Source organism: Eleginops maclovinus, chromosome 12 (genome assembly GCF_036324505.1).
Source record: "Eleginops maclovinus isolate JMC-PN-2008 ecotype Puerto Natales chromosome 12, JC_Emac_rtc_rv5, whole genome shotgun sequence".
NCBI lineage: Eukaryota > Metazoa > Chordata > Actinopteri > Perciformes > Eleginopidae > Eleginops > Eleginops maclovinus.
In genome coordinates this window covers 9,975,595-9,989,013 of record NC_086360.1, presented here as the reverse complement: position 1 = coordinate 9,989,013, position 13,419 = coordinate 9,975,595, and the positions used below count along the sequence as shown (strand labels likewise).

The following is a 13,419-nucleotide window of genomic DNA, read 5'->3' as shown; positions in this document are numbered from 1 at the left end:
TCTCTCCCCGCCATGGTTCCTGTCTCTGAGAAACAGAAAACATTATTCAGCGCTCGTATTGCGTAACATCATTACAATCTGAAACCTTTAGATAAGAGGAATAATCAGTCATGCATTTTCAAGGAATCGGACAACTAGGAACTGGTTCTCAATTAGGAACCAATTCCTTTTCACTATTTTGTGACAATTATACCATTGATAATTAATAGATTTAAATAGAAAAAACGCCAGAAGACACTAGCTATAGTTGCAACCTGTGGCCAGACCGTTACTCTTTTAAAAAAGGTTTATGGAAGTCATTGGCACTTAGTCGGAACCAAGAATCTTGCCAACATTGTTTTAACAGTAATTAAGATCCTTTTAATATATATTAAATTGACTTGTTATGAGGATAAAGACATAGTAATTCCTTCCGTGCAGTGAAGGTGTTAGCAGGTCGGTTCAGGGTTAAAGGCCTGTAAAAACAGTAGCACTCCACGTGTCAGTCCTGTTAAACTTATTCACCCACATCGTAAACCTGCCCTCAGCTCTGGCATACAGGTGCCACTCATATGCAGACCTCAGGTGGGTGGGTGTGTGTCGCTGAATTTACAGCACAGGTGCTTCTCCACAGCTTAGGGGCCTTTTTTTCCCTTTTATTCAGGCACAGCCAACTCTTTATTTGGATTTACTAAATTAGATTTTTTGAGACTGAGACAGAAAGGCCGATTGCAGAGATTTTCTGCCGGCGTTCAATATCTTTAAATTAGATTATTTTTCCAGCTACGGAATACATACAAGCATTTGGTGATTCCCCCAATAATCCTATTTTATTTATCATTCTGAGGTTAAACAAAAACCTACCCGCTGAATTTGATATATTAAAAAGACCAACTGATAAACCCTGAATTCACCATAAATATGATTTCCTAGCTTCCTTTTATTCTTCTTGGGTTATCATTAGCACTGACGATATTGGTTATTTTTCTAGTGATCTCAAAAAACTATTTTCAACAATTAAGCAAAAATAACTTCATTCCTCTTCCCCCCACATGAAGACTGATGGACAAAGTGACTCATTCTCCCCGTTATTCTGCTCTCCATCGGGATCCCGCCGCCCACCGTGTCATCAGCACTGCGCCTCCTCACCTCATGCACGCAAGAATTTGTAATATTTTACAGAGACCTTCCTTTTTCTCTAGACCTCTGCCTCTCTTTGCTTCCTAGCTGAAGATAACGACTTCCATACGCTTTAATATCCAGCAAGTGAAAAGAGGGAATGCTCTGAATAGAGAAAGAGCAGGAAATCTGTAGATGAGCTTCTGTTAAGTGGCTCCATATGTCCAGCAGCCAGCGCCTGCGAGGGGGAGAGGTCCTACCGGTCTGAAGGGGAGGGGAATCGCCCGGTGTGTTTGACTCGTCTCCACAGTCTGATAAATTAGAACTGATAAATAACAAGAGACAGGCTGGATCACCCAACCGTACACTTACACCTTTTGGCCTCCTCCATCTGTTTGACTCAGGGTAATCCTATCCCTCACTTTCACCTCCAGCTCCGGGGATGCGGTCTCTCTTCCCAAGCCATGGAAAGTCTGAAAAACTCAAAGAGCGGGCAGAAGATACAGTAGCTTCCTGTTCAGGCCATCTGAACATTGCTTTCAGTTTTGCTGGGGAAGATTTTTCCGTGCTCAGCATTTGATTCCGCTCAACACAAGTGTGCAATTGAACGGAGGCCTCCTCACTTGGATGCCTCAGAAAGTTGTGGCTTTATTTTTCCAAACAAATGCTCTCCCTTCAATTTATTGTTCCTTCAACCAGGAAAGTAAATTCTGTCTTCTCTGCTCACGTACATCCGCCCACCTGGCCTGACTTGCAGCAAACAGTCCATTTTGATAAAGCATTTGGTGCAGATGGCTCAATGAATAATATGTAAGCAGGTTGTATATTAAGGATACCTACAGTTTGTGGCACACTGCTATTGGGGAATATGGTGTGATGGATGAGTGGCCTTCACTTTTTGGGACCCCAGGAACCAGTGGAAAAGTGTAGAGATGAGGAAAATCACATCCATATGTCATTACTTGGAAGAGCAGGCAGACAGGCAAGGCAGGAGGAGAGGCAGTACGTCTCACGGAGCACCTATACACAAACACAGAGGGACCCCGGGGCACAGCTGACCTGTCCCATAACACAGACAGTCCGTGGAAAGGGAGCGATATGTGCATACATCTGTGCAAACCTCACATTTAGCAGTAATTCAAGCCGCCTGTTCAACGACCCCGATGATCACCTTTACTCAGTGGCTTCCTCAATCATGTGTGTCTCTGTTTTCAGGGTCCTCCCGGCCCTCATGGAAACCCTGGTCTTCCTGGACCTCCCGGTGTGAAGGTACAAATCAATAATTGTCATGTTAAATGATAAGTAAATGAAAAGAAGTAAAGCACTTCTTTTAATGTATAGGAATAAACTATATCATATAAAAAGGTAACCTAAATATTGAGCTACACTTCCATATATATATATTTTTTAACTCCATGAAATATAAACAAAATAGATAAAAACTGACATTTAAATGTAGGCCATATATGTGGTGTATATGTACCACATTCATCATCCTGGTGCTTTAAACTGCTTGACAGGGACTAACAATAATCCCTATCAAATGCCCAGTACACAAACTGCAATGTCGAGCTGTTTTGTTAATTATATATATTCACTTTTGTTACTTTATTTAGTACAGTAAGAAATACAGAGTGACAGCAACATTTGTGATGATGTTAGTGGTTTGTTTACATCCTGAACACGGTAGGGTATTTTCAGGTACAATGAACTGACATAAAGAAAATCCTTTCTTGTTTTTAATTTTAAGAAATGTATATATAATCGCATTTCCCCATAATTGATGAGATCAGAAAGTTTGTTAAGGGCCTTTTCGGTAAGTTTCAGTACTTATTTTGCTTTTTGGGGTGTTCCCTTTCCTGTAGTGTGTTATGTAGATTTGTTGTGCATGTAAATGGTCTGCAAAGGTTAAAATCCCAAAGTTCCCTCCAGATAGAGTTTCTTTTCCACACACACACCCCGAACCACAACAGAGCCAGCCGGCTAACCAATCAGAGCAGACTGGGCTCCGGTTTCAGATAGAGGGTGAAAAGAGGTGCTGCAGCAACAGGCAGTATGCTTTAAAAAAAAAGGACCTTTTTGCATATTTAAAGCATGGAAACATGTCACAGTCAGAGGTACAAAATACAAATATGAACTTACTAGGCTCATACCAGGGCCCCTTTAAGTGGTGGCTATATTTCTCAATTTATACTACCAGATTTGGAAGAGATTATAGAATAAATAAAATACCCCAAAGTGTACTGCAAAGGATTGTATGGTACATACAGTACAGGCTTTTGTCCTCGTCCATCTAATGTGACAAGAGCATTTAAACAACTAAAGCAACTATTCTCTGTTTTTTTTATCCAATGTTTGTTTGTAATTTATCTTACTTTGGATGTTTGATGTCGGAGCCTCTAGGCTTCACAGTACTTCTTCTCTGGCCTCTCAAAAAGCCATTTGTTTCCCATAAAGAGAGAACAGCAGTTAAAAGTCTTCTCGACACACTCATTTGCAAGTCCTTGAAATCAGTCTGTGTTCCAGCTGATTTGAATTGTCAACAGAGAGGGTTGCTTAGCTCCATAATACGCCCGTTTAAAGCCACAAAGCAGTCTGTATGTTTGGTGGAATTCAACCAAAAAGTGCTCATATTTCGAGTCTGCATTTAATCCATTCCTAATGCATTGAATTTCAGGATTTTCCACACTGTCTTTATACATTAAAAACAACGTAATTGATACCATGCGTTGGCATGCTTTTACCAAGGGAAAAACACAACTCCTATATTGTGCATATCTGTTACTTACCAAACTTGGCCCAGCTCAGTTATTGACCCGTTTTCACACAAACCCCAACAGCGCCAGCCTGGTCTGGCACCGCTCTCTGTTTAAGAAATACGATCAAACCGGGTGAAAACATGCTCTATGATAGCTGAATTTTATTTTCAATTTGTTACTTCATCTGGATGTAAAGACAATACATTGAGATGCGATAATGATCCGTTGCCTCCTGCTGCAAGAAGTAGGCCAAAAAAAATGATGAAGCCCTAAAGTATGTGTAAATTCAGTGGAAAGTACTTATTAGGGTTTTCAGTTTTCAGAAGAAATGCCCTCATTGATCTTGTCTTTGAATAAAAACTCTTCTCACGTATAGTTGATGTGTAAACCTTAAGACAGTATGTATGTATAGCTTTTGGCTGGAATTGCACTCTTGGCTCTGGTAAGAAATCACTCTAGAGAAAATTCCCACAAAGCCTTTTTAATGCCAAGTTGTACCTCTCACGAACATGTAGGTTTAAATGAGCTGATGTACAGTAAATGGGAACTCTTTATCGCAATTTCGCCAGTAACCCAGTAAAGTAAAACCCATTCCTTTTGAGTATGTTTACTGTTTCGACTATTCCCTTTGCACTAAGGCTGGGAAAAGAAAATAGACACAGTAGTCGAAAAGAAAATAAGTTGTATTATTAGCCCAAACTTATTTTGTTTGATACTATTTCAACCAACTCAGTCCTGTTTCTCCATGTTTTGTTTTTTTATATATGATAAGCACTTACACAGGAAATTATCTATTTCTCAGTGGACCTTTTGCATTATAATTGGGCAGATTTCTTGGCCGCTCTTTCACCAGTGCGATTGGATGTTGAAAGCTGACCCAGAAAGCACTGACAGGATTCCCACTGCCCGAAAAGGGAGAAGAATGTACACGATCATTTCTCGTCGGCTTGGTGTAAGCCAAGTCACCGGAGGGCATAAATGGACTGCACGTTTGTGTAAATACTGCTGCTAGACCCACCAATAACTAGGATGAACTCATTACTCTTTGATAGTGTAAAAGCAGACTCCTCTGCGCCTTGTCAAGTGGAATGCTTTGGCAATGCTGAAAATATGCAGAGAACGTTGGTGCAGACTAGAATAAATCTCAAACCCACTCCTGGGAAAAGTTTTTTTTAAGTCAGAATAATGTGTGTGTTTTCTGTTCTAGGGACAAAAAGGAGATTATGGACTGTCACCTGGTCACGCCCCAAAAGGACCAAAAGTATGCATGTTAACAATCTTCCAAACTGTTTGATTATTAGACAGCACAGCCATGATAGTTCTGTTGGTGAATGTAACCCGCTTTGTCCTTTTTTAGGGAGAGCCCGGTGTCATGGGCCCCCCTGGACTGCATGGCCATGATGGACGAAAGGTAGAAAGCATATTTGCATCACAAACTCAAACATTGTATTTTTATGTGTAAATCTACACGGAAGTAACACTTATCCGTTAGGTATCACTGGCTCTGTTCCATGTGTGTAAGTTTACTCTGCACATGGGTGTCTGCCCCATTTCCGTTCTCAAAGTGTTTCGAATCAGGAACATTAAATGAAGGAGTGGAGGTCTGTATATCAAGGAACACTAAATCAAACGCTTAGCCTCTCAACTCTGACACACCCTTAGAGCAGGAAATCTGTGAAATTGCAATGTTTAAGAGAGTCCAGCCAAACAGGGATGTTTTAGCTCTTGTTTGGAAAGCAGTCTAACACAATGCAGGCTTCAAGAAGCACACCTGTGTTCTGGCTCCCCTGTGGGTTTGAAACACCAAAGGTTTGAATATTTGGGTCGTTACATCACTACTATCACAGGCCTCTAAAAAAGATGAAGGCCATCATGGGGAGCTAAAGTTAACTGAGTGGAACGTAAGGTTTTACGCTCTTCCGCTAAACACATGTTATGTAATCCCCTCTCCGGAGAACAGTTATTTTAGGCGTAGGACAAGTTGTGATTGTGATTGTAATCTGGCCCTGCTCTGGATTGTTTGTCTACATTATCTGAGTTATGAGCAGTGTTATCCTGACAGAGAGTGATGGTTAGCAGCAGAGCCTTTTCTCTGTGTCCTTGTGCATTTTATCCTTGGCCTTTTCCCAAAGCCTGTTACCCCCACGCCACAGTAATTGCACATCTCAACTGGGCCAGGGCCTGCTGGATTTCCTACTACGCAGTGTGCAAATCACATAGTACTTTCTAACTGACTTACTTTGTTCACGTTGTTTTTTTAAGACAATCTTTTTTTGCATTAGTTGTTTTTATCGAGCATTAGTTGTATTTTTTCCATTTTTTTCCAAATTATTTCCTCACATCTTGATGGGGGATTGTAAAACCTGATAATTCCATTTAAGAACATTGCTGCTTATATTTGATGTTTTGTTTATAGTCATCAAATCCCATGAAAATACCATATGCAGCTATGCGTAGTCCGTCTTCGGTACCACTGTACAATAAGACTACTCTTATAAAGGGTTTACGAATAGTTTGTAATTCATTTATTAGTTAGGTTTTGAACACTTTATTAATCATTAATACACTTTTATAAGACAAGAAATAAACAAAACATCAAGATGGATGGGGGGGGGAATCAACTCAGTGAACAACAGATGCCAAGGATGCTGGCTGATGAAGAAGACAAAGTCAGCTAGGTAGCCAATATAAGGCTTAGTTAAATAGTGAGTCTGTGTTGATGTATGAAAACCATGTTAGAACTGGTTTATAAATGGTTCCTAATGATTAATAAAGTGTTTACAACCTAATTAATAACCTTATTATAAACCCTTTATGAATCGTTTATAAGGGTAGTCTTATTGTAAAGTGATACCCCGTCTTCTGACATTGAGAAGCCCAAGGAAGAAGCAAATTATTGAAACAGCTCATGGAAATATTTTAAAGTTTTTATAAGGGTGTCTAGCAAAGGCAAACTTAATAGCTATGGAACATTACGAACACTTATCAGCAGCATTGCCTGGTACAAATACAACATGACAATGCCGTTTGATGAACTGTTTCCTAATAATTGCCCTAAACAATATTTATCACATCCTTAACAGGAAAAGGGAGTGTCCTATTTTGCCTTTAACCATGGTTAGCAGATCTTTGCCAATGGACTGGAAGGGATGTTTCACACCCTGTTTGTAGTTCCTCTCCTATAATCTACACCACAACTCTAGTACAGTGTTTGCTAGCTGCCTGTATGACTAATACCAATACAGTAAGTAGCAGGCCTCACAAAGTCTTCCACAACTATGCTTATCAATTACCACCCACTGCACAGTTGATTTCATGGCCAAAACTTTCATAAATCATCTTGTTAGCAGGGGATTCACAAACACAAAAATTGTAAACCGCACTTTAATCATTGTGTGACACATAAACTCTTCACTGAAACCTAAAAGTATGAATTATCAGCTTTTCAAGATGGGAGACCCGCCCTGCTTACTAACTGCAGTGTCAGGGAATCCCCAAGATTTTGAACAGGAATGAAATTATTGTAGTCTTTAAATAAATGTAGATATCTTTGCAGGTTACATAATGTTTCCATACTGTGAATAATGGGAACGAAGAACAGAAGATCTACAAAGGCAATGGAAAGTTCTGAGTTACCTGAGAGTGCGGTAACATCTGTTTGGAAAAACAAAACAAAAAACTCACAGGGCTTTTTAAAAATGACACTCAGCAGTATATCATCACACATCACACACCGTTTGCTGTCAGAAGTATACTCTGGAGAAGTGTGTTCTCAGTACAACAAAGGGTCAACGTAAGGTCAAGTTTCTAATGCTAGAAACAGTATGAGAATAGTTTGTAAGCAACTTTCCCTAGACACATACTCAAACCTCTGTCGTCATTTGGGACACAATACTGTAATAATGCCTTGGCGGGAGCTGCAAAAATCTATTACGAAATTTGACAAAGCTAACTGAAAAAACATCTGTTGCGCTCAAAGGTCCTCCATTCAGTGTAGTAAGAGGGGAGGCCTGCAGCTCCAAAAGAGGAAGACCTCTTCTCGCCTTGTGAGTCATGCAACGTGGAGTCATGGGAAAAAGCTGATAGTGTTCCTGATTTATGGTAATTGTGGATCTTTGCTGGGTGGGGACCGGCATCCTGGCTGGGCTACAGCAGTTGTAACAGATCCTTTTTTTCCCCCTTCTGATGATCAGTTCAGGTGGTATGCTGCTCACCTTTTGATCAGGGTTGTGTTAACCTTAAAGCATGCTCTGCTGAAAGCCATGCAAAGTTTGATTATGTAGCTTGTATCCAACTCATAAAAGCAAAACAATCAGCTTGGCTCTACTGAAAACCACCAGACACCTCATTGCTTGCAGCTGTTCATAACTCCCTTCGATTTTTTTTTTTTTTTATCATACTCTGGCACTGGGAGCCAAAACTCCTTACAGTGCACTTTTGTATTCAACTTACAATGTGGCACAGACGTAGCTCAAGGTTTGTTGTCTTGTCGAATCAGCTAGTAAAACCACGACCTGCCGCTGCTTTATGGACACTTTTCTCTGAGTTTTGTGCTCAGTCTTTGGCCCGCTGCCAGAGAAAGCCTTTCTCACTGTGGGAAATGTGTAGGGATGTAATGGGGAGGTTGCCTGGGAGTCAGTCAGAGGTCTGCACTGTAAAATAAGAAGAGACTCGTGTTTGCGTGTGTCGCACTAAAACACTGAGTATTACCAGCCCTGGACCATTGTGCCTTCTACACAGCCAGCTCCGATCATGGCACGCTGGAATAGCACTCAACGTTTTATTAGCCTTGCAGCCCCCAATATTTTCCCTTCCTGCTCTTCAGCTTTGTATCATAACATTCTTTCACTGTACCTTTATTTGCTGAATGTGATTTATCCAAGAAAGCAGTGAAAGGCTTGCCAATTGTGACTTTGTGTTGTAATTAAAAAAAAAATCTATGGAAGGAACTTTCTTTTTTTTTTCGCCTGTCAAGAAAATTCTGTTACTATACTATAAGTGGAGGAGATGCTGTCGCTGCTGCCTGTTGGCTGCAGGGCTGATCTGGTGTTAGTTACACTAATTAAAGATGTTTGCACCTCATGAAGAGGGAGAACTAATGGAGAATGTATTCCTTTGCCATCTGTGTGAAACACAATGGATTTAGAGAACTGGGAAAACTGTCCAATTTGTTTGATTCCATATATATGAAACACACGAAGATGCATGCACACACTTACTTCCCCTTATTTTTACTGTACTCTGTTGTATTGGACTTGCTGGAAGGCTCAGGCACATTCTTTTGTCTTTTCTCTTTGTTATGGCTGCAGCAGGAGACTTGTCTCCTCCCGAAACCCCTATCAGATGTTTCCAACTTGAAGCACAGTGCTGTCTGTCAGTAGATAAATAGACAAATAATCATTAATAACGACTTTGACAGAAAGGGAAAATAAAAGCGTCAACCCTTAGAGTTACTGTGGCCGATGGAGCAGCATCTGGCTTTACTCTACGTCCGAACGCCGCAGGAGTTGAAACAGAGAGGTGTAATCCTAAAATATAGGTGCCTTTCATAGTGTGTATATGTCTTTTTCCTGTCAGATTTTTTTTACTGGACCCAGGAACAAGCTTTGGCTATTTGTCATAGATAAACTCATGTTTCTGTACAGCTTAGCTTCCTGCTGACTGCAAGCATCAGTTCTCACATCATCATGACATCAGAGGCCTCAATCTGTTTGTAACTGTCGGACAGATGTGATATCATTTCTGAAATGTTCCTATGGCATGTCGTTAATGTACTCTTCTAATATGAGATGATTCACCAGACCAAAATTATTCTTTTGATCAACATGGGATGTCAGCCTGCCAGGGTGATTTCCATTAACAGCCTCAGGCATGTCAGCCTCGCTCTGCCTCATCCTCTGAACCCGGCCCGACCCACCGGGGGTCCATCATTAAGAACTCATGTTGTACAGCCAAATGATTTTCAAACGTGGTATTTAATTCCAATCAAGAATCCAAAGTTTCCAAAGAAAACAAACATGTCAGGATCCATTATTGAAAAATATGTGTTGAATTATTTCAAAGCACATGTAGTTTTTAAACTGAAGGCAAGACCATGTTGCAGTTCAAAATTTGGGAAATATTCACTTTCTTTTCAAGAAAAATCAGTGCACCGAAAAAGGAAATAGTCCGACTCAACCCCCAGTACCCCCTATTGACAAAAGGTCTGATATATGGTGTTGTAAAACTCCAGAAACAGCCAAGCTAGCTGTCTCCTCCAATGTTTGTGCTAAGTTAAGCTAACAAGTTCTATTCATCTAATGTATAAACGCAACAAATTGTATACATTTATTTTCCAAAATGTCAAACTATTGCTTTCAAGGCAGGATCTAGAGGTTGTCGCCCACATTGAAGAAACTTAATTCATAATGCAAGAGGTCAAATTGTATGAATATGAACAAAAAAAAGATTTTTAAAAATCCATGTTTCAGTTGTATTTCCCTTCCCCATCACAGTCGACCAGACTTGCATAAACTCCATAGCCTTTCTAGTAGCTTTACATCAACACTACCAAATGTTTCTCAGGACGTTATCAGAGGGATATTTTAATCCCCGTACACACTCTGGCAGCAGGCTAGAGAGTGCTCCGTATAGGTCTCTCGGTGGTGACTTGTTTGTTTACACTGATACTAATTTCCCTTACATCGGCCTCCTGCTGAAGCTGCACGTTTGGTTTAGTTGTTTCTGTTTCCGTCAGGCCAACACCACTGGCGGCTAATGACTTCACACATGAGGGGATAGACGTGTTCTTCCCTCAGAGATGACCACACACGACTCTATCTTCTCCACTGATTGGGAAAAGATTAATACATTTGGCATCCAGCTGGCCTGCTCATTGGAGACCACAGGGCATGAAGGTGACCATTAATTACCCTGTTGGGTCTCACTTGCCTGTCTAATTGGTTTGCTAGTTTAATTAATGCAGGATTGTTCCGCATTGTTTTGGCACAGTTCATCCGTGGCAAGGATCACAAAACTCGTGGCCAAGCTGTCGAGCTGCAACAGTAAATAAATACGTGATTGGTCTTGTGTAGAAATCAAATTTTATTCAGTGTTAACCAGCCAATTCTGCTATGCGGTCTATTGGTTTCACAGCTATTTTGTTGCTCGATGATATTGACCCTATCTGAAAACCTTCCTGGTCCTGGAGTGATTTTATTTTAGAAGAAATCAAAGTGAAGTCCTCCTTAAGGCTTTTGGAAACTTCAACGTAATTTCAGCTCCTGTGGTCTTAACCAAGATGCTATCGAACACAAGGTGATAACATTTTCTAACTAAATTCAAGATAAATGTTACCCTTTTCAACCAAAACCGACATAATCTCTTTCTCCAGTGCTTCATTTAGTATTACTTGTGGCTTTGTGATGAAATAAGATGCAATGATGTTTTTTTTACTCAGACTTATTGTTGGATGTGTAAATCTCTAACCAAAATGTTTCTATCAACAGGGACAAAAAGGTTATTCCGGTCCTTCTGGTCTTCCAGGTGAACCTGTGAGTACTTCAATACCCCGTGAACATGGCTACAGTGTAATTTATATCATACTATTTCGCATCCACTATGTAGAATGTCTGTCCGTCACCTCACCAGTGTACCATCAAGTTGTAACATTGCACTTCTTTGGCTAAATCGGTAGTAAAACCTCCAATTTTAACAATGGTAGCAGAATATCTTGAATGGTTACAGTTTACCCTAAGGTGAGAAACATAGTTGATTAGTAATGTCTGAGCAGAGTGTCAATGTTATAGCAAAGGTTAGAAGCAATCATGATGCAATCTGAACAGCAAACCCCTGAAAAAAACGATTCCTCTGCTTCCTTCGACACAATCCCTCCTTCGTCTCTTTGAAGTGTTATCATGCCGACTAAATCCACTGCATGCTGTTTGTCCGTCTGCTGGCTGCGCTGTTAGCTGTATGTCCATGAATGTTTACTTATCGGAAAGCAGAGCCAAGAGTCCCCAGAAACATTTCCTATGAGACTCCAGCATGTCTTTCCATTTATAGTTACAAAAGAAAGTATTAACACCGAGATGTTAACAAAGAGATGTGTGGTGGCGGCGACATAAGACATTAGTCGTCCGGGAATCTTGTCTGGAATAGAGAAGGAGGGAATTTTGGCCGAGGTACAAGTGGGCTAAATAGTTTGGACAACCCGAGGTCATTCCTCTTCTTTCTCTCCCTCCTTCCTGAGTCCAGATCCTGTGTACTATCTTTGAGAAGAATGTGCTGTGTCACAAAAAAAGAAAGACCAACTTTTCCTCCCCAATCAGTTCTCTCTCTCTCTCTCTCTCTCTCTCTCGATCTTGACAATACCCTATGCATTTTCTTCATAAAACATTTGAAATAAAACAGTAATTATTCTTAAAGCTACATTGCACTGCTTTACATCTCCCCAGAACGCATAAATAAGAGTTTCCATGGCATATACACCACCTTCTGCTTACGATGAATTTTACAGATGCGAGAAATGACTCCTGTACAACTATATCTGTCAGTAGTGTTTACGTGTCTGAATTTCGATTTACGGCTCCCTATAAAGTAAACTATGAATCTGTTATACACAGGGAATGTATAAACCAGGGAGTGAATTTGGACGCAGCTCATATTCACCTCGGTTGGCTTTCTTCCTCTCTACCTTTCTTAACTTGTAACATTTCTATGTTTCTTTGCTTGCTACTGCCACCAACTGTCGATCACCGGAACAGGGTGGTTCACGTCCACAAATTGCACCAGCTATGTGTGTCTTTTTCAACACATAAAATGGGAACAAAGCATGTTTCTGCTTGTCCAAAAAAAAGAAGAAAAAAGCATGGTACCTATAAAACAAATTCATTAGTGCCCATTTTTATGTCAAATGATTAAATGTAAATGGTAAGCAGACTTTTAATAAACCATATAATGTGTGGTTATTTGCCTTTATCACTCTCTCTGGGATTATTTAGCATAAATGACCTTGCAGTTTTACAATATCCCTTGTTACTACAGCTAGTATGATTGTGTGGCTTTCTACAGCATTTTTCACAGCATTTTAATAATACATTTCTATTTTTATCTCTTATAACGCAATAATTATCTGGTTTTCGACAGACACATAACTGTCGCCAGTGTATAACGGCTGTGGCGAGCCTCAGTATACTGTACGGGCAGCCTGTAATTTCTTGCATGCCTTCACTAACTAATCCTGCTTACCCTTCCCATATATGTAGAATTAAACATTCGTTTCGGGGGGGATGCATCTGGTTTGGTCTCACCACAAGGGAGAAATGACAAATGTATTATTCTCTGCGTTGATGAGGATGAACATAAACGGCAAAACTGTTTTCACAGCATGTGATCTGACCGCGTTATAATAGCTCATACTGTGGTGCTAAAAGTGCTAATGTCTACAGTGGCGTGTCTTTCCTTACACAACACTGACGCGACCAAACAAAGGGTCTCTATTGTAAGGCTGAGGGATTTAATTCTTCTTTCGGACCAATTGACTACTGTTTATTACATTACAACTGTTTCTTATATTTCACAA

General features: G+C 40.3%; 1 protein-coding gene across 1 annotated transcript in view; it reads left to right on the top strand.

The window, feature by feature from the left end:
- col27a1b (collagen, type XXVII, alpha 1b) overlaps positions 1-13,419 on the top strand; it is a 65,221-nt gene that overhangs the window by 15,018 nt on the left and 36,784 nt on the right. Inside the window, exons 5-8 of the mRNA XM_063897605.1 lie at positions 2,314-2,367; positions 5,065-5,118; positions 5,215-5,268; positions 11,345-11,389. Coding sequence (XP_063753675.1) covers positions 2,314-2,367; positions 5,065-5,118; positions 5,215-5,268; positions 11,345-11,389 — 207 coding nt within the window. The remainder of the gene's footprint in view (positions 1-2,313; positions 2,368-5,064; positions 5,119-5,214; positions 5,269-11,344; positions 11,390-13,419) is intronic.